This window comes from Zalophus californianus, chromosome X (genome assembly GCF_009762305.2).
Source record: "Zalophus californianus isolate mZalCal1 chromosome X, mZalCal1.pri.v2, whole genome shotgun sequence".
NCBI lineage: Eukaryota > Metazoa > Chordata > Mammalia > Carnivora > Otariidae > Zalophus > Zalophus californianus.
In genome coordinates, this window is record NC_045612.1 from 96464725 (window position 1) to 96485508 (window position 20784).

Below are 20784 nucleotides of genomic sequence, written 5' to 3' on the forward strand. Positions count from 1 at the left end.
GGACGATAGAGTATCACTGTTACATTTCTTGGATTTGTTCATTGCCTTGCGGTTATACAGGTAAAAGTTGTTCTTTGGAAAAACATTATTTGGTGAATCATCACGTTGTAATGCTTTAAATATCTTAAAATTTCATTGGTCAATTATACCCCAATAAAGCTGAAGAAACATTATAAATAAATATAAATAAACGAAAGTAAAAATGAGCATGAATTGGGTTAACCAGCGTTTCTAAACTAAGATACCACAATATTTTTAAAAAAGATTTTATTTATTCATTTGAGAGAGAGAGACAGAGAGAGAGAGAGCACAAGCAGGGGGAGAGGCAGAGGGAGAGACACCAAGATCTTTAGATGGCATAAACCAGAGATTTATACCGCCACTGTCACCCAGCTGTTCTTGGTACATAATCTGTACCTAGCACAACAGCTTTGAAAATATCCTTGGTTACTTACACCTTGACTAATCTGCTAGTGTAGTACAAAGAGCATGGACTTTTTCACCAGAAAGGTGTGCATCAATGTTGACGGTTACACACTAGTTGTGAGATGGCTTGTGCCGATCATTTGTCCTCTGTCCCTCAGCCTCAATTTTTTATCAACAAAATTGGGATAAAATGGCTATCTTGCAGTGTCCTAAGGGATTAGCCGAAGTGTATGTAGAATGTTTGGCTTAGCCGAAGGTGTTTTGCTAAATGTTAGCTATTTCTCTTACCGACATTTGTTTCAGGTGCTGTCCTCTCCCGCTCCCCCTGTGGCCGACCCCCCCAGAAGAACACATGCCCACACGTCTACCCATTTTCCAGACCGTACAGATCCTAACTGATGGACCCATTCAGAACAATGGCCAAGACTGAACCATGAGCATATGTATATATTCACAATCTGATTTGATGACACCTAACTGCAAAGTTCGAGCCTACAAAACGAGTGGAAGTGGGGGAAAAAAGGACAAAAACGGTCTCATACTAGGGCTTCTTTGCCTGAGATTCTGTCCCCAATGTGAGGTGACACTCTTGTCTCCTACCAGTGCCATGAGGATCACCAGGCCATGAGCACTGGACTCAGTACTCAGTTTTCCCTTCCCAACCCGTAAATCATGTCACGTTCGGCTCATCACATGCAAAAACACAGAGAATCTCAGCCCCACTGGAGCAGAGCACATTTCTGCTATGTGAATCTACCCTTTAATACGAAGAAGATCAATAACACAGACACCAAGAGAGCTCATTTGTTTTAAGAGTCGAGCACAGCTTTATTAGTTCTTTCTAGAAATTGTCTCCCAGGGCCCCGCCCCCCCAAACTATTCAAATAAACAGCTACAAGTATGCAAATTTCATAAATGCAATATTGCAAAAGCAGGGGAACTAAGAAAAGCCTTCTGAGCCTTGAGATTAAAAGCAATGCTTAATCACGCTCTCAGTACCTGTTACTAGGTGCTAAGTCCTGGAAGCCAGAAGAACTCTGCAGGCAGCTGAAAGCCGGCGGCTTGGGAGGAGAATGGAGTAATGACGAGCACTCTTACACTCATTTCTCATTTCATAACCAGGCTAGCACAGGGCAGGGCAGGGCTCTCTGCTCTGGTAACTATGTTGGCACATCAAGGTAAAAAACAAAACAAAACAAAAAAAAACCCTGGACACACACTTTCAGAGCAACAGATGAGTCGGTTTTACTTATGCCACGGAGGTTAGAGAAGGCCAAGGTTCTCAGCCGCCTAGAACTGTGGTTCCCCCTCTCGCTCACGCTCTGGTGGCAAGAATTGAGACGGTGAGCACCAGAGCCTGAGTCAGAGTAATAGCACAATAAAAATTTGGTGAATGAATGAACTGATGATACCTGGGGTGCAGTGTGAACAGGCCGGACCTAAGTCTCTCCGAGTAAAAGCCTTGCTGGGACGTTTTGGGGAGGCAACATGCCCACGGCAAGCCTGACTTGTCAGGAGGGACCCGCAGTGACCTGCGTGTCCTGAGAGAACAACCGAGTTCTTACTACTGCATCCTGGTCCTCTGAATATGCCCACCCAGCATCAAAATTTGCAGCCAGAATCTCAGATTCAATACCACATGTAATCAACATAAAATGAGCATGTGTAAGCCTCCTTCAATTACATTCAATACATACAAGACTAAGGAATCTGGGGTGGAAAGTGACCAGTGTGAGACCCCCACCTCTCCCCTTCCCTTGTGCCTTTTTTGCTTTCTCTCGTTCGCCTCCTGTTCTCTTTCCGCCTGCCCTCCCCTTTTCTCCTAACCCAGTCTTGTGCCCTTCCCCCAGCTTTCTTCTCATTTCTTCCTCATTACCAAAGTTAAGTAGTTCTAAATATCTGTGGCTCCACAGGGTAGGGCAAATAAAGCTATTTTTAGTTTCCAGAAATAAGAGCGGCTCTAAGAAAAAAAAAAACAACAACCCTGTTTCTGGCCACACTAACAGTGATTTAGAGACTCTTTCTTGAACTCATGGATATCTAGAACATTCTCCTGGGTGTGAATCCAATACCTACACAGTAAGCTGGGGATTTTGGTTTCTAGGACATAAATTTGATGATGATGATGATGATGATGATGATGATGTAACAAGAAACCAGCAGTCACACAAATAAGAGCCACAAAAAATACACATTTTTGTGTGTGTATTTAAATAAAACAAGGGGTAGATGCTATTTAAAGCAGCTGGGCATATCAGATATATATTTGGCACAATTCTTAGTTTAAGGCTTTAAATTATTTCTCTCCGGGCCTTGTATGGTTCTAGATGTCTTTTCATTCATTCATTCAACAAACTTTCACCGAGTATCCACTCTGCCAAGCATCATTATAAATGCCAAGTGATACGTTAATTAGCAAAGCTAAGCTGGAGCCTGCTCCGATGGCCATCCTGACCCTCTGAAATGTTCAATCCTCTCGGCATATATTATCTACTAAATATTTGGAAGAGTTCATTCACTATGACAACAATGATAACAAAGATAACACAAGATGGAAAATGAATGGTCACTCCCTGGATTGTTGCTTTTTTGGGGGAGTATATGAACCTACTTCCAGGTGGCCTGGTATCACAGAAAGACCACCAAACCTGGGGCCGCATGGACTAGATCTGGTCCACGCTTCATAATCTTCGGGAAGTTACTTCACCGTTTTGAGTCCCTATTTTTTTTTTTTTAAATCCTAAACACTGAGTCCAGGAACCCTAGCCCTACCTTTCTCTGGCATTATTGTGAGTAAAACATGAAATCAAGTTTGTAAAAGTGCTCTGAAAACCATAAAGCCCCATACAAATGCAAATTATCACTATCAAACAATCTTTAACACTCCTTTCAGGGAAAACCTTCCCCTTATAGTTTCATTTTCTCTCTCTCTTTTTTTAAGGGGGGAATTTACATGATCAACTAGCATTATTGGGTTAGGTACTTGGTGGCATAACCCACAGTGATCTCCTGGGAAGAGACCAGTTAGAAGTTTTCCTTGTTGAAAATGAAATGCACTCCCCGGGGGCCAGACTCAGAGTTGGAGATGCACTGTTTACTGAGGGTTTCAGCCAAGGCTTCAGGTCCGCACAGGAAAACTCCTATTCTGGTACTTTGGGGGAAAGAAAGGAAAAATAAAACAGTGTCAGGCTTTTGGATGAGACAGACTACAAAGCACGTGAGGGCATTTCCTCTTGATTTTAGGCTCTAGGGCAGAGTCACCCCCCTGCTCCTTTGTCTTTTCCACTATGGGCAGTGTTCAGATTACCCTGTGGGAGAGTGGTTCAGCCCTGTTTGTGGGGACAGCTGCAAAAGGCAGTTGACTTCCCTGGGAAATAGCCCTCAAGGAGAGTTTATAGAAACCTCTGCCACGGAGAAAATGGTGGTGAAGTGGTGAGTCTGTGGACTAGTTCCCTTCAGGGCTCTATATCCCCAAACCCTCTCCAGCATCTAGAAATCAGGAACAAATCTGCTTTTGGTTCACCGACCCTGACAACAGCTGGGTGGGGCTTCATCCCTCTCTGTTTTAGACTCTAAAGTCTAGTTCCTCAAGGTGTGGTCCCAGACCAGTAGCCTCCTACTCAGCTTTTTAAGAATGTAGATTCTCAGGGCGCCTGGGTGGCTCAGTCGGTTAGGCTCCTGCCTTCAGCTTAGGTCATGATCTCAGGGTCCTGGGATTGAGCCCCACTCAGTGGGGAGTCTGCTTCTCCTTCTCCCTCTGCTCCTCCCCCTGATCATGCGCTCTCTCTCTCTCTCTCTCTCTCTCAAATAAATAAATAAATAAAATCTTTTAAAAAAATGTAGATTCTCAAGTCCCACCCAAGACCTACTAAATCAGCATTTGCATTGTGAAAGGATCCCCAAGTGATTCATATGCTCATTAAAGGGTAAAAAGCAGAGGCGTGAAGGGTATATTTGTGGTGATTTCTTGAGTCTATCATGTGTTCTAGCAAGAGAAAGGATCCCCTCAAACTTCCAGAATGGGTAAAGCTTTAATGAAGGCAGAAAGGAACTTAGGATGTCTGGCAACTTATGATTTTAGACCCAAAAACTAAAACTGAAAGTGGGGATGGTATCTCCTTAATGATAAAAGTCTAAATCATATTGAATTAAAAGAAGTAGATACGCCAGTGAGATTTAGGAGCTGAAAGAAAAGAACTGAGTTATGGCCCCACTTGGGAGGAGCAGGGTTCAGAAAGGCAGAAGTGAGGGGCACCCCGAGCATCTTTGTTTATAATAACTCTCCAGGTAATTTTGCTGTGATCTAAGGCCTCCCTCGTAAATTCATAGGTATCTAGAACCTTTTATTGGGTGTGAATATAGTAATCTAGGTATTTTAGTTTTCGGAATATACAAATCTAGCTGTGTTTGGGAGCTGCCGCTTTCGGCAGACCGTGAGCCTCAAGAACACCTTGGTGGGGGACTCCTTACTTTGGGTGTTGACTTGCAATTGTCTTGAATTCGTTATCCCAGTTGGGCCGTCCATACAAGGTCTTTTGTTTCAGGCCTGTGATCACGTCTTTCTCCTCGTCATGGTGTACAGCAAAGTGATTGGCCTGTGGGAAAGGACATGAATTCACAAAAAGAGACATTCTGTAAGAAAAACAGCTATTTTTACGTATCTCACAGGTCAAGCTCTCACTACCCATTCTAATCATATATATATTTGAAGGTTAGAAGGTACACGAAGATGAACAAACTGGGTCTCCTCGGGCAATTTACAATCTAGAAGGGCAGACCTTGAAGTGTGAACGTGAATAATCCTATTTGTAGAATAGGGTATCATGAATGCCGCAGGAGAGACACAAATATCTGAGAGCAAGGGAGGGAAGTGGGATGCGAGGATGTGGGAAGACTGCAGACTGGCAACACTTGGCGTCGGGCGTTGAGGGTGTGGGTAGGATTTAAATTCTGTCTCACTGTTTTTCTCTCCGTTCTACATGTGACTTTCTCTCTTCACCCTAATAGACTCCCACTCCTTTAGGAGAATCGCTAAGAACTAAAACAACCACAGATTAAAGTGCAGTCATATTTTGGCAACATAATGAGACAACAAATCAAGCCTAAAGCTAGTGTGTGTGTGTGTGTGTATGTGTGTGTGTGTGTGCGTGTGTGTATACATAGTCACATGTTGTTTTCTGCTACCGTTCTAGGGGGCCTTGGTTCAAACAACAGATATTTTTCATAAAAGTGGTTGATTAAATTTATTTAAAACTTGAATCAGATTTTAAATTCACCGGCCAGGGGATGGATGATGGGGATGGAGGAGGTTAAGAAGGGTGACAACTGTGGTTTAATAATCCTGTAGGGACCAGTTTTGTAAAGCAAAACAGTTATTTTTTCAATGCAAATAAATTTCTCATTTAAAAAACTGTGTCTGGCTTTTTAAATAATAAAACTGCAAAGTAATTTATATTTTATAGATTTTTTTCCCGAGTTTCGTTTTTTATCAAGATTTGTTGTTGTTTTGTTTTCAAATTGCAGAAATGGCTCTTAAAATCCCTTTTTGTGGAGCAGCAATGTTCATGGTCATAGGTTCCTGTATCTACATGCGATAAGACTCTTCTAAGACTTGGAGGACCTGTGATAATCAGTACACCAAAACCCAAAAGAAGAGTCAGTTTTCACAGTCCAAGGTGTGTGTGAAAGATGCCCGGGGTGGAGGAGGCAGTGAGTGGCTCTGGACAGCTGAGACACCAGCCAGGGGCAGGCAGAGGCTCTTGCCTTAGCTCCTCACGCAGGGGGAGCTCATGCTGCTTGTGCTGCTTTCAGGCCAAATCACTGATGTTTGCTTATTTAGAAAGATTTTAGGGGCGCCTGGGTGGCTCAGTAGGTTAAGCGTCTGCCTTCGGCTCACGTCATGATCCCGGGGTCCTGGGATCGAGCCCCCCATCGGGCTCCCTGCTTGGCGGGGAGTCTGCTTCTCCCTCTGCCTCTCCCCTTGGCTTGTGCTCTCTCTCAAATAAAATCTTTAGAAAAAAAAAAGGAAAGATTTTACCCCCTAGGAATCATTAACTTGTTTCAGAGTTTCTCAGTTTGAGCACTTTTGACGTTTGAGGCCAGATAATTCTTTGTTGGGGGGGGGTGCTATCTTATAAATTGTAGAATGTTTTCATCGTTAAATGTCACTGGAGGGAGGGCTGTGTGTGTGTGTGCATATAATGTGTTATGTATTATGCATTATGTTAGATTACACACATATATATACATATGTATATGCTATATACATATACACATATGCACACATATATCATTTTCATTAAATACATTTTGATTTATTTATAAATGATAATCATGAACTCGTGGGAGTTGCTAAGAGTGCAGGCTCTGGAACATTCTACCTCTGCCTCTTACTAGTTGGGTGTCCTTGGACAAATGACCCAACCTGTTCTGGGCTTTGGCTTCCTTATCAGTAAAGTGTGGACAATAACAGTAGCTGCTTCATAGGGCTTTTGTAAAGGATTGAATTAGACAATCTATGTAAACACTAATAAAAATACCTAGCACATGGTATATGCTTAGTAACTATGAGCAGTTATTATTACTACTTACTAAATGTATTGTGTATATTGTAAAAGACACATAAACATAAAATTAAAGGAATGTGTGTGTGTGTGTAGAGATACAAAGACAGAGGTAGAGAGAGAGAGAGAGGCATAAAGAGAGGGAGAAAGACAGCTAATATTTTCTTCCCATTACCCTGTGGATCGTCTTGTCCAGCTGGTTCAAGACCCCTGGTAGGAGCATGACTCTGTCTAATAAGGCCAAAGGCATGGCTCTTATTCCCTTGTGGGCTTCTTTGGTTCCACAGATATGAGCTTTGAATCTGGTCTCAAGAGTCTGAACATGTGGGGACACTGAGTGAGAGTGAACGGGCCGGATCACCCAATTCCATCAACTGTTCTTGGTAAAAACGGTACACAAAACACTCCGGTAAACAAAGGACAGTCAGTCAGCCCCGGGCACTGTGGGGAGGACCCCGGAGCTGGGATCTGGCCCTCACCTGAGACTCATCCCAGCCTGTGAGATAGATGTTATAGCTGAGGAAGCCGGCATTGTTCCTCTCCTGCATCTGGGTCTCTAGAAGCTGCAGCAAGTCGGCAAACCACTCAAAGGCGTGCGTGTCCCGGCACAGCCAGTAGAAGTATATCTGCAAGAACAACAGATCATGAGACAGAGTCTATGTAAACGGGCTTCATCGGAATTGACATATGGATTTCTACCCTCCCCTCCCACCAACTTTTTCCTTCTGCTCAGAACGCCTAGAAACACAGGTTTTCAGAAAGCTCTGGACATTTCACAAGCCTGCTCACATGAACCTGCACAGGCCCTCACCCTGTGGGGCAGTAAATAAAGAGCCTGGTCTCCGAAAGGCATGGCTAAGGAAAACGACATTAGCTCACCACTTTCCCTCCGGGTCTGCTCTTGCCCACCTCAAGTCCCTGGCTTCCTTCGTACCTCCTCTCAGAAAGACCAATGGGATCCAGGCTAAGGGGGCGACCACAGGACTACTTCGCTGCCTGCTATGCTGGACATTCCTGAGTTGCTAGGAAAAAAGCCACTCTCCCCATACCTCCTCCATATAGTAAAGAGAGAAAAGGGAGAATAAAAAGTCACCGTATGCTCAATGTCCCTATTCGAGGTTATCTCTAAAGTTATTCGAATGACTCACGCTTTATGCAAGATGTCCTTTATCAGGCAATGAAACCAAATTTACACGTGACCAAAAAATGCCCTGGGAATTAATTCTGAGGAGATACCCATAAGATATTATGCTAAGCGAAATAAGTCAATCAGAGAAAGACATGTATCATATGACCTCACTGATATGAGGAATTCTTAATCTCAGGAAACAAACGGAGGGTTGCTGGAGTGGTGGGGGGTGGGAGGGAGGGGGTGGCTGGGTGATAGACATTGGGGAGGGTATGTGCTATGGTGAGCGCTGTGAAGTGTGCAAGACTGTTGAATCACAGATCTGTACCTCTGAAACAAATAATACAATATATGTTAAAAAAAAAAAAGAAGAAGATAGCAGGAGGGGAAAAACAAAGGGGGGGGAAATCAGAGGGGGAGACGAACCAAGAGAGACTATGGACTCTGAGAAACAAACTGAGGGTTCTAGAGGGGACGGGGGTGGGGGGATGGGTTAGCCTGGTGATGGGTATTAAGGAGGGCACGTTCTGCATGGAGCCCTGCGTATTACACGCAAACAATGAATCATGGAACACTACATCAAAAACTAATGATGTAATGTATGCTGATTAACATGACATAATAAAATAAAGTTTTTTTTTTAAAAGAAAGTAAGTAAAAGTTTCATGAAAGGACGTGTCTCCTGCCCTCTCCTTGCAAAAAAAAAAAAAAAAAATTACTGGGGGACTGGAAAAGGAATCAATCTCAATATCTAATAAAGGACGATAGAAAAATTATTCTGTATCCTCTCCATGGAACATAAAGGAATCATTAAAAAGGATCATCATAAAGCCTGTGACAACACTGAAAAAACACTATGTTTTTTCTGAAAGCAGGTCATGAAAGTATATATACTCAATATTTACAACTTTCAAAGAATATGAGAAAATATTGGAAGAGAATCCACCAAAAGGGCAGCTGCTGAGTTGGGGTTGTCCACACTTTCTGTCCCCACTTCCTTTCTTCCCAATTTCTCCTAACGCTATACAAGTGCAGTATATTACTTGCAGTAATAGACCTGTTTATATACAAGTACATGTGACTTATCAAATAGCCATTTTATGAGAAGTCTGTCTCTCTGAAACCACCCGGAACTTGTCTCCATTTCCTTTGGTCCCCACCAGTCTCTGCCCTGAAGGCTCTCTCACGCTTCACTCGGCAGAGTGTGGTGACTGCCCCAAGCAAGCCCTCTGAAAAAACGAAGGGACTTACCTTTCTGAGCCTCAGATTGGTGGCGTTGTTGCAATATTTATACCAGACGGACTTGAGAATGGATGCAAAGGGTGTGACCCCGATCCCTGCTCCCACTAACATCACCACCTCGTAACTGAACACATCTTCACTGGCTGTGCCAAAGGGCCCATCCACAGCTATCCTGGAGGGAAGCGTGTGAGGAGGTGGTTAGAGAGCTACCTTGCACTGCAGAGTAGGATGGGGCACAGCTTATTACTGGAGGTGTGCAATATGTCACATCAAACTGGGACAATGTATCTCTGGGGCACTTTCTTCTATGAAATGGCTTTCAAATAACCCACTTGGTGTCAACATAGTGGTTGGTAGTAAGAAGAGGAAGTTTTAGCTAACTGAAAACATTTGGTAACTCTCAGGGGTACTTTTTTCATCTCTCCACCCTTCCACCTACCGCACACACTCACACACACATACACCTGTACCTCTTGCCAGGGCATCCCACAGCTGAAATTCCTGCTCACATTGCACACTGAAGTAAAGTGAGAATTTTCTGTCATAGCATCTTGTAAATTTAATATCTTCACTTTTCATTTGTCTATTCATTGAGTCAATCAACAAGCTTTTCTTTAGCATCTACTAAGTGCCTGGCACCATCTCAAACATGTGGGAAGAAGGGGGCAAAGCGAATAATTTTTGGCATTTACCCTCAAATGACATATGTCAATTAAATTTTAAGAATATCTTTGATACACTATAACTTCGTTTGTTAGAAAAGCTAATACACCTTGGCCTTGACCCTTACACATTTAAAGGAATTTGGGAATATTCATTATTAATATGTTTCAAACACTTTATATTTCACACAAGATTTATTAGTATATGCCTAAACGCACCACATACATAAAATGGGGAACACCGAGATAGCTACCTATATTTGTAGAACTTGTGTGTTTGCTCAGACCCAGGAGACAGTGTAGTGAGAGATGGGAAAAGGGGAACTATTTGGTGACATTTTTCCTGAACTCGTACACTTCCGTAAGTATGCGCTTTGCACTTACTTAGGTAGTTTCCAAGCATCCTGAAACTCCTGCTTATCACAGCCACAAGCATTGAAAAGTCCTTCCGTCCAGTCCCCAACGATGCGAATATGGATGCTAAAGAAGTCTTCCTCAGGGGCGGAGGTCAGTGTGAAAGGGTGCCACTCCAGCCTGGACACCTTGGGGCACTTGACAAAAATGTATTGTCCCACCTCCATCTTGAATCCCTTCTTCTTCATCTGTAGCTCAATGGTTTTGAAAGGGTGAGTGACCACCTACGGAACAAAACGTGTCTCTGGAAACTACACTTTCCCCAAATACTTGCCTTTTCAGTGTCCACATGGACGAAAGGCTGAGCTAAGATGCCCCACCCACATCCCCTCTTCAGGCCCAACGAGGCATTTCCTCGAGCAGACGTGTCTCTCGTGGCGACTTGCCCTCAGCTGGAGCCCACGGCCTGCCAACTCCCAGATGTCATCCCAACCCCCACACTCCCTGTAGGATCAGCTGAGGCTGCAGTGGCAACTGAGTGAGGGTCATTCATTTCCTCCCTGATTCTGACCGTCTTTCTTTTTACAGGTTCATCTCCTGAGAACATGCCCCAGTCAACCTTCTGTCTGCAATTCTCTGTCTCAGAGTCTTTGCCAAGGAGTCCAGCCTAAGGCACCAGCTCTCCCAAAGCCAGCCCCCCCCACCCATTGCCTTCCTCATTCTCCATGTGTACAAGTGTTCGTCACAGCTTTGTTTAGAACAGCAAACAATTGGAAACAGTCCAAACATCCATCAGCTGGTGAGGTGGTAAATAATTTTAAGAAACAAAGCAGCACAATGAAAAACTGTCATTACAATACAGACAGCAATACACTGTTTCTGGGACGATTCCTGAGATACCCAGGACTTTCTATGTACAACTGAAAAACAGACCAAGGGACATCAGGGCAATGAAAAATCAACAGAAACAAAATAGGAGCTCCCTAAATGTTGACTGATAGTGTCGAGCTTTTCTTTCCGTGAGTGAGGAGGGGTAAGATGGGCAATCCTTTCGATAAATATTGCCAAACATTTCCAAAACCTGTGATTTCACTCCATCTTAAATAATAAAGCAGTACACAACGTCCTTCCATCACGGAAATAAAGAATCTTAAAGCTTCATTTTGGAAAACAAAACAAAAAAAAAATCGACGAAAATTATTTTGAAAATGATGTTCACCATGTGGCAATTTTGTATGGTGAAAACATTCTTTCCCCCCTTTTGCAATTTTGCTGCCACAGGTGAAATCGGGATTAAACTAAATAAAATGCACTGGCAGAATTGACACTGGCATACTTTTGGATGACACCTTGTTTCTTTTTTTTTTTTTTTTGAGAAGAAAATGAGTATCTGTTTTTATGAGAAGAAAATGAGTATCTATTTTCTCCACAGGAAAACAGATTTGCCTTTAAAATATGTTCAAGGGAAATGCTTGCCTGCTTAGTCAGGTCTAGCCTAGTAAGGGAAATTCTGTGGCAGCCATTTTTGCTCTTCTGTGGGCTTTTTCTTCTAATACAGTATAAGTATCATAAAAGGAGAACTGCTGTAGCTTCCTATATTTCAAGATTTCCAGTGCCAGCTGGACTGACTTTCCTCTGGCCTTCCACAGATGCCAAGAAAGAAAAGCTAGGGTGGAGGGCAGGAAGAATTCATGTGTTTTGCAAGAATAGCCCATACCAGGGTTTTAGTAAACACTTTTTGAACTGTATTGAGTTGAATTCAATTTTATTTGATAAAACTAGTTTTGTCTCTTGTTTCCTGGAACTATAACCAGGAGTTTCTATTTCTATTTATTGAATTGGATATTTATTTAGTTAGTAATGAGAAGCAGCACAGAAGGAGGCGGGGAGCCACCATATACCTGGAGTCAGCAGACTCGATTCTAGATGCAGTTTGGTTACTAACCTCCTTGAGACTTTGGGTCCTCCAACTCTGATATTCTGTGATTACATACACAGCACAGAAAAGGAGGTAAAGGGAGACCTGGAAAACTACCTCAACCTCAATCAGACCTGCCCTTGGCTCTCTGGTTCTTTTGGCATCTGAGTATTTTAAGGCTCAGTGTGTACCCTTTTGAACTCATGTGCTTTGCTTCTTCACTCTAACCTGCTCACATTCATCATGGTATGCTCCTTCTCTCTCTCTCTTTCTCTCTCTCCCCCCCCACACACACTGAGAGAGAGAGAGAGAGAGAGAGAGATTCATGTACACAAAACCGTCAGCTTCATTTCTCAACAAAAAATGTTAACTTGTACTTGCCCCAGTTAAAAGGTCCAACCATTTGATTATCAAGCTAAGTATACTGACTGAATTCAACTGTAGGTCTTCTCTCTGCTCTACATTTAATCAAAAGAAACCGAGTGAAAGCTCTGATCAATGCTACAGAGAACTTGGGTAAACTTGTCCATGATATAGTTAGATGCTACTAGTAATTACTAAACCAGACAATACCTTGGTGATGACCACCTTCTGTTGAGATCGCCAAAACCGTACCAACCTCTCACAGAGATACAGAAACATGGGACCCACTATCCATTTCCACGTCTGTAATCAGAACAAAAAATGAAAACATGATGTATTAAGGGGTAATAGCTAATATAAGATTAATGGGAACAAAACATTTTAGAAGTCAAGTTAATCTTTGTAGGCTTGTTTAAATATCTGATATCCGATTCATAAATTTCTCATACAACAGAATGCATGAAAAATATCGAAAGTTAAAGTTTTGAGCCAATAGAAATGAGCATTCTCCTTTGGCCACACCGGGGAACTTTATCTACAGTATAAGACTCTCCCAAGAGGAACTGCCCACAAGAATGGGATTTCCTCCCGGTGTCGCAACAGCAGTTGCAGTAACCCTACAGCAGAGCAAGATTAGTTTCAGAATTAACATTTCTTTTAAGGATAGCATTTCAACAACACCATATTTTTTTTAATGCAACATTGCAGCTGCTTTCTCTCAATCATGTAGTCAAAGCTTAATCTTTTGCAAGATAAAAAATTTCATGCAAGAATTTAGCTGTTTCTCCAATATCCTGGTAAGTTCTAGGAGCTATGCAATGCACCTGCTGAAGAGGAACAAGCCCAAAGATTTTCAGATTTCTTTAGATTCCTCTCTCATCAGAATCTTCAGTGTTTCACAACGCTGGAATTACCCTGTAGTATTATTGGCTATATGAAAACCTTTAGGATAAACAGATCCATCCTGGGACTCAGTCAGTTAGGTTCCTAGTTTAATACCTGAAGTAGTAAAGAGCTTTAGGAGGCGATATCATTTAAAGGATGGCATTTCAGAATGGATTGCAAGAAAGAAAAAGAAATCACAAAGGGCTTCCTACAGTCTCACATATGATCTTTCTATTAAATGTTTTGAAAAAACCGCAGATTGGAAGTTGAGAGCACCTGAATGTCCCCACCTTCCACCAAAGTTGAAGACTATCTGCCCTGAAAGTCAGAATTATTCTGCTGCTGGCCTTTGTTTTCATGGGACAGGTTTTTAAAATAGCATGGCACCATCCATCTATTTCCTGGGCGCCACAATGGGGCTCCATCAAATGGAGTGAGGTCTTGGACATCGCCTCTAATCCCAGAAACCCAGAAGCTCCTTTGCGGTAGATGCCTGTTAAGATCGTAGTACCTTGATTCCAGCTGTCTTCAAGGAAATGTGCTTTCCCCTAACCCATAAGAGGACCTGCAATTCGGTTCTTTTTTTATCCTTTCTATTGATGTGTGCATGTAGTGGGGGCAGTTCATTGATACATCTGGTTGCTTTCATTAATGAGCAAGGATGCTTAAAGATGCTAAGTCCCTGGACAGCAGACTGTGTCTTAGAGGAAGAAAACTCCTACGTTAAGACAGTAGGAAAAAAGAAAGGAGGCAATGGGGTGCGACATTTGACTTTACATTATACTGTGCTTAAAAAAATACTAATCCTGTTCAGAAGCCCTGTACCAACGTTGATTTTTGCCTAGCTTTATACCAGGGCTTAGCATGGTAACCAATAAAGTACACTGCTTGCTAATGGAGGAAAAAATATGAAGAACACAAGGCCCACTTCTCACTCAATGGAGCAGGCATATTGAGAATACACAAAATGGAACTTTGCAGAGCATGCAAGAGGAGCTCCCAACAGAAGGTGAATATTCTACCATGTTTTCCCTTGGTCAACCTTGCCATCCTCTTGCGTTGGTACAAACCTGGCTGTCCAGCGTCCTTTATGTGATGTAGACACGGCCTCCTGATGCTTAAGGGCAGCCCTATATGTTACTTCATAATTTCCTTCCCAGCTTTGAAAGCTGAATAGAAAGTCTTACTTCCTGGTATCTGAAAAGGCTCTTAGTTCCTTATAAGTGATTATCTGAGCTATCCAACTCAGCTTAGAATGGAATCCCTCTGGAAACCATTAACTGGTATTATTGTGGCCCTCACATCCAGAAGAGAAGAGATGGAATTTCTTGAACCCCAACAGCACTTTCAAAAACAATGCTTTTCCAAGTTTTATATCAAGATGTTCATAATAGACCAATGCAATCCTTACCTTTCAAAAAAATAATTCTAGACAATAAGTATAGCAGAAAAAAGTAGATACTTACAACATTCTAGCAGTTCCATGGCATTCGTAATGGATAGCTCTATGACATTTGTACATATTTCTTAGACACAATTGGAAGATTGTTGGTAATGAAATTGTAATAGTAACAATGAACTGTACATACCATAGGAGGGTTCCCAGAGAACTGTGGGATTGGGCATTCTTTTGTTTTTCCCCAAGTTGAGGGGTCTTTGCCACATTCTTTAGGGCAGTGTTCCTTTAAACTCTGTGGGGTCTGCCCGCGAACGATTCGCCTGGGGAGGAAATGTAAGTCCAGACCATTTAGTAGCAAGAAGTTAAGTTCTTAGTTTTTAGAGAATCTGGGCATATTTCAAGTATTCTAGTATGGATCCTATACTTACCACTTAACAGTAATATCTCATTGACCCCTCTGAGTAGATTTGAGGAAGGGAAAGGAAATATGTCTTCTTCAGCAATATAAAAAAACATATGTACAATGACACAAAGAATATGTAAGTTTTGGATCAACAGTACATGTTTTCTTAAAGGGAGCATTTGTGCTTCTGTTTCGAGTATTATTTTCATTTATAAACAAACAGACAAAAACAGGAAAACTGCAAATCTAACAGAGCAAGTACTCGCCCATACAGTGTCTTTGTGCAAATTACAAAAAGATGCCCCCTCTGTGAGGACAGTCCTAGAAGCAAAGAGCTTGGCGAGCAAAGCATGGGCGAAGTTTACGCCCCACGGACAGGCACCCTGTGTGGTTGACAGCCCATACCATCACACACAGTAGCTCTGAGGCTTAGTCCAAGCACTTCATTTGTTGTTCCAAAATTGTCTAAAGTAAACCGAAAGGGTTGAAATCAGTTTAAGGAGACTTTGTGGGGATTATGACATTCTCACAGATATCAACACTAATGGTGCGTCCTTGGAAGCGCTCAGAGCACATTCATTTCGATTCCATACATTTCAATTGAGCAACTGCTAACACACAAGACAATGTGGGTTTACTGGGAACAGAGGAAGGGGGGCACAAAGTCAGGTAAGTCATGTTCCTGACCTCAAGGAACATAAATGACAGGGTCTTCAGAATATATACTAAGAAGAGACACAGAAGGCCCCCTTTGTAATAGTTGTATGGGGGACCTAACATTTCTTGTGCCACTTGGTATATTCTGTGAATGTTTTAATTCAAGGCTGTTAACCATCCTTTTCTATCCCTAGGCCTTGGGGCAGAGAGTTACCAGGTACTGAGAATCTACTATGTGCCTGGCCTGGGTAAAGTTACTCCACACAAATTATCTCGGTTGATCCTCATAACAAGCCTGAATGGTACGTATTGGCACCCCCATTTGACACATGAGAACACCGAGGCTTAGAGAAACTAGTAACTTAGAAGCAGAATGATTTGGAGAAAACAATTTTGGGCCTGTGTCAGACAGCCTTGGTTTCAAATCCCAGGTCGACCCCTTGCTAGTTTGGTGGCCTTGGGCAAGTTATTTAACTTCTTCTGAATCTCGGTTTCTGCAGTTGTAAAATAGGTATAATAACACCTAATTAAAGGTGTATTTTAGTGATCAATTGGCCTGATGCATAAGATATGTCAACACAAAGTAAGAGTCCAACAAATGATAATTGTCAAAATTCCTAAGGCCCAAGTTCACATGGGGAGTAAGGGAGACAAAACAAAATTGGATTCTCCCCTCTTCTCAGTGCAAGGACCAGAAGTCAGGAAACCTGGATTTTAATCCCAGTTCAGCTGCTGCTGCCAAGGCCATGAGACTGTGAGCAATCAGCCAACCAGTGTAAGTAGCAGATTCTCTTCAGATGGAGAGTGGGGCAAATATACCTCGTCTGCCTGCTCCAAAGGAAAATGCATAGTTGTGAAACTATACAAGCATAAAGCAGTAGAAGTACTAAACTAGAGAGGGGAAGAGATTCATTTTTTGTCTCTAGGATTCCCTGAAACAGCTGGCTTATGATCAAATCCCATTTAAAGATACTCAATTGCTTTAGGAGAGTCAAGAGATTCTTGGCCTACACAGATTCTTCAGTGCTTAGAAAGAGTTGATCAGGGGTCAGAGTCAGCAGGTCAATCAAGAATGCATACAAGTGGTTGCCCAATGCTGCATCTTCCTGCCCTTTCCCCTTTTCACACTCAGGTCTTAGTCACCTCCAGGCCAACTTGGCTCCCAGCACAGTCATTGAGCTTTGAGCAGGTGCTCTCTTGATGCTTAGTTATGTGGAGCCCCAAACCCACCAGGGGACTTCCCCAAGCCTACTTTTGTGTGCAGGTGGGAGAGTCAGCTGGTGTGAAACAGCATAAAAAGGAAAACTGGTATTAAATAGGATTTCCAGTAAGACAAACTGTCCCAACCACACATGCAGGCACTGTGAGTCTCTATGAGAGTATTTGTCGCGGCCTGCCTGAGACCACCTGGGCCCCAATCCCAGCTATGCCACTTACAAACTGGCTGACTTGGGCTACATAGTTTACCTTTGTTAGCTTGTTTCCTTGTCTACAATTTCCCTAGGAAATGGGGATGTAAGAGGATCTCTACCTAAAAGAAACATTTCACGTCCATAATGAGTGCTCAATAGAAGTGAGCTCTTTAAAAAAAAAAAAAAAGATTTTACTTATTTATTCGACAGAGAGAGACACACAGCGAGAGAGGGAACACAAGCAGAGGGAGTGGGAGAGGGAGAAGCGGGCTTCCCGCGGAGCAGGGAACCCGATGCGGGGCTCGATCCCAGGACCCTGGGACCATGACCTGAGCCGAAGGCAGACGCTTAAAGACCGAGCCACCCAGGTGCCCCTAGAAGTGAGCTCTTACCTTTATTGTATTAGAATGCTGGAAGGCAATAATCATGTATTTTTCCTCCTAGTATTCCCCACCGTGCCGGAGACCAGTCCTCATACACAGTAGGCAATCAATACATGTCCAGCTTGAATCAAAGCTCATCAAACTACAGCAAACCCTTTCACCTGATTAATTTAGCCCCTCTAGTTTGGGAGTTTGTCTAATTTACTAGTGATTAAGCCATAAGAAACATCACTGCAGACATCCAAGACCCTTCCAGCACCCTTAACATGTTTTACACACTTGGAGAGGTACTCAAACGTTGGTGTATTTTCAAGCTTGCTAGAATTAACTGCATTAATAACAGCTATTGTTAAATTACTACAGAAATAATTGCTATTAATCAGGTGCAATAAACGAAAATGCTGCTGAGTGGCCTCTATCCAACTGACCTCTGATGTCCCCTCATATCCCCCCAGCAGAGAGTCTGACCACACACAGACAAAGAGGTCACTGTGCCTCTAACAGCATCACACCTGGATTTAAAATACTTGACCTCAGAGATTAAACACTCACTCAGCTCCGTGGATGGCGAGACCAATGAAGAAGATCACAAAAAGATGGTGTGTGTACCAAAACACTTCAAAATAAGACCTCCGGATGGTTTTGGTGGAGGAGGTGATAATTAATATGAGGCACAGTGTGATCACAATACCAGTGATGCCGGCCAGCCGGGTCACAGCCACATACAGGCCTCCTTCAGGATTCTGCAAAATACAAACACACACACACACACACACACACACACACACACACACACACACACACACACATTACTCATAGGCTCTCAAATGCAAGACTATCTATTTATAAAGCATCTGGTGTAGAGGCCAATAGGTATTTTCATTCCCCCTTCCGATAATCCTAACCATCCCTCACAGAGTGAGATAGATTTAGAATAGACATTTCTCAATTTAAAACTGTCTTACACAGTCAGGGTGTCACAGGAAGTACTAACCGATACACTGAAATAGTTCTAAGGGAGTATCGAATAAAGGACATCAGCCAACTGTAAGATGTCCTAAAAGGGTCTGAGGCTCCTTCTCCCTTTGCTTTGGAAAGGACCACAGTGCTTGGTTGGCAATTGTATTCTGGACATGCCTCCCATCTTAGGCTGGGTTCCCTTGAAGCAGACAGACCTTGAGATGAGGATTCATGAGCAAGTGATTTTAAAAAGGTGTGCTCCAGAAGAAACTGGTAAGAAGATGGGCAATAGGACAGGAAAGAGGAACAAGTCAAACACGAGGGTGATCTCAGGACAAGTCTTTAGAGAAGGTAGCTTCAGCCTGATGCTGCAGAGGAACTGTGGAGGGTAGGTCACACCTCAGAGTTCATCCCCGACTCAAGGCAAGGAAGCTGGTCTTTCATGGCCTGCACCCATCAGCTATTGGCTAACGGCTGCCCACAGAGAGGTAGCCATCCAGACCCTTCCAGATCTCTGAACTTGTGGGCCAAGGGACTCCGATAGCCCCAGGGTGGTCCTCTGAGGAAGAAACGCTGGCATCAGAAATTGAGAAGTGAAAACACACAGAAAGGTGGGGGGAGCACAGACGCAGTACAAGTGGTCCAAAGGGATCCGGGCAGAGCATGACAGCATCGGCTCACTGAGTATGTTCACATTGCCTTCCTTCTATATCATTGTACGAACAATGAACAATATGAAGGAAAAATTATCCCAGAAATTACAGAAAAGGAATTTATTTTCTTTTATGCAAGTTGTTTTCATGTTAGCCTGAGGAGAATTATTTCTGCAACGTTAAGGGACTTTTCTTCTCATCTTTTCTAAACACGAGGAAACACGTTTGGAATTCAGTGTATAATTATGTGACTTGGCCATCCTCCCAAGCCATTGGGCACATGAAGATGACTCGGAGCTTCTCTGTCTGAGTGTAGGAAGCTCTAACAACTGCTGGTGGGAAGCAGTCCTTGCTATGGATATCCCAAATGGCTGCCCCTGGAAGACCACGGAGTTATTCCCAGTGCACTGTGCTTCCCATGGGCCGATAATCAGCAGACATAGGCCACCCCTCAGATGTTGTAGGCAAGAAAGAAGAAATGCATCTCTGTCGGCTGTCAGCTGGTGGCCAGCCTAGTACTAACACCGAGGTCGGAGTGTTCCCTAATTCACATAAACAATTTCCTAGAACACTCACATCAGACGAGGTCATTCGGTGACTGTGAGGGAGTGAGACCAAAAAAAAAAAAAAAGACCACTCCGGAATTATGTCAGAGCCAAGACAACAACACAAGTGACTGCTGCTAAGATACCCAATCCTAGAAAGACCCCCAATCCCTGACCATCCTTGATGCAGAGCAAATCCTTGCTTCCTTAAACCCCTCCAAAACCACCTAACCCAAGTCCCTGTCCTATAAGGAGCCTCTACGAACACCTTCCTGGAATGTCCCAGACTTTCTCATGGTGCGAGGCCTCTTTTGCTGCAGGAAGTGATAAACTCAACTTTGTTTGACTAGATGTGTGTTCTTGTCTTTTCTTTGGTGGTGGGCATTGTCATGGGTGAGCCTGAGTTACTCCAGATTCCACAGGTGAGCCTAAGGAACTGGAAAACATCTAGAGACCCTCCACACATGAGATCAGGAGTGTGGAAGACATTTTCTCTGTACCCACATTCTTAGAAACTACAGACTTGGCCCACTGATAGTCAACTTTTAACACTATTGATGTTCTGCCCAAGTAGAGTTCTTCACTTGCTGAAATCTAGTCCTCAGTTTTAACGGCCTAGGGACCATCTGAATCCAGAAATAGACTTACCGGGATTTTACTTTGAGCAAAATTGAGGTAACTTTGACCAGGTTTATCTTCAAACTCAGAGAGTAATACTGAATAGCTATCAGAATTGTTGACTCGGGCATTCACACACCACTCCACATTAAACAGATGGGCAATGGTATGAATCGCTGAAGAGGACAGAGAAGAGAAACAAACAAGGTGAA

At 43.0% G+C, this 20784-nt stretch overlaps 1 protein-coding gene across 1 annotated transcript in view; it reads right to left on the minus strand.

Annotated features, from left to right (window-relative positions):
• Positions 1-1235: 1235 nt before the first annotated feature.
• Positions 1236-20784, minus strand: part of LOC113930268 (cytochrome b-245 heavy chain) — a 33954-nt gene continuing 14405 nt past the window's right edge. Inside the window, exons 5-13 of the mRNA XM_027607454.2 lie at positions 20603-20748; positions 18349-18539; positions 15132-15261; positions 12868-12960; positions 10407-10660; positions 9370-9532; positions 7469-7615; positions 4897-5021; positions 1236-3577 (exon numbers count right to left, since the gene is read on the minus strand). Coding sequence (XP_027463255.1) covers positions 3451-3577; positions 4897-5021; positions 7469-7615; positions 9370-9532; positions 10407-10660; positions 12868-12960; positions 15132-15261; positions 18349-18539; positions 20603-20748 — 1376 coding nt within the window. The 3' untranslated portion in view covers positions 1236-3450. The remainder of the gene's footprint in view (positions 3578-4896; positions 5022-7468; positions 7616-9369; positions 9533-10406; positions 10661-12867; positions 12961-15131; positions 15262-18348; positions 18540-20602; positions 20749-20784) is intronic.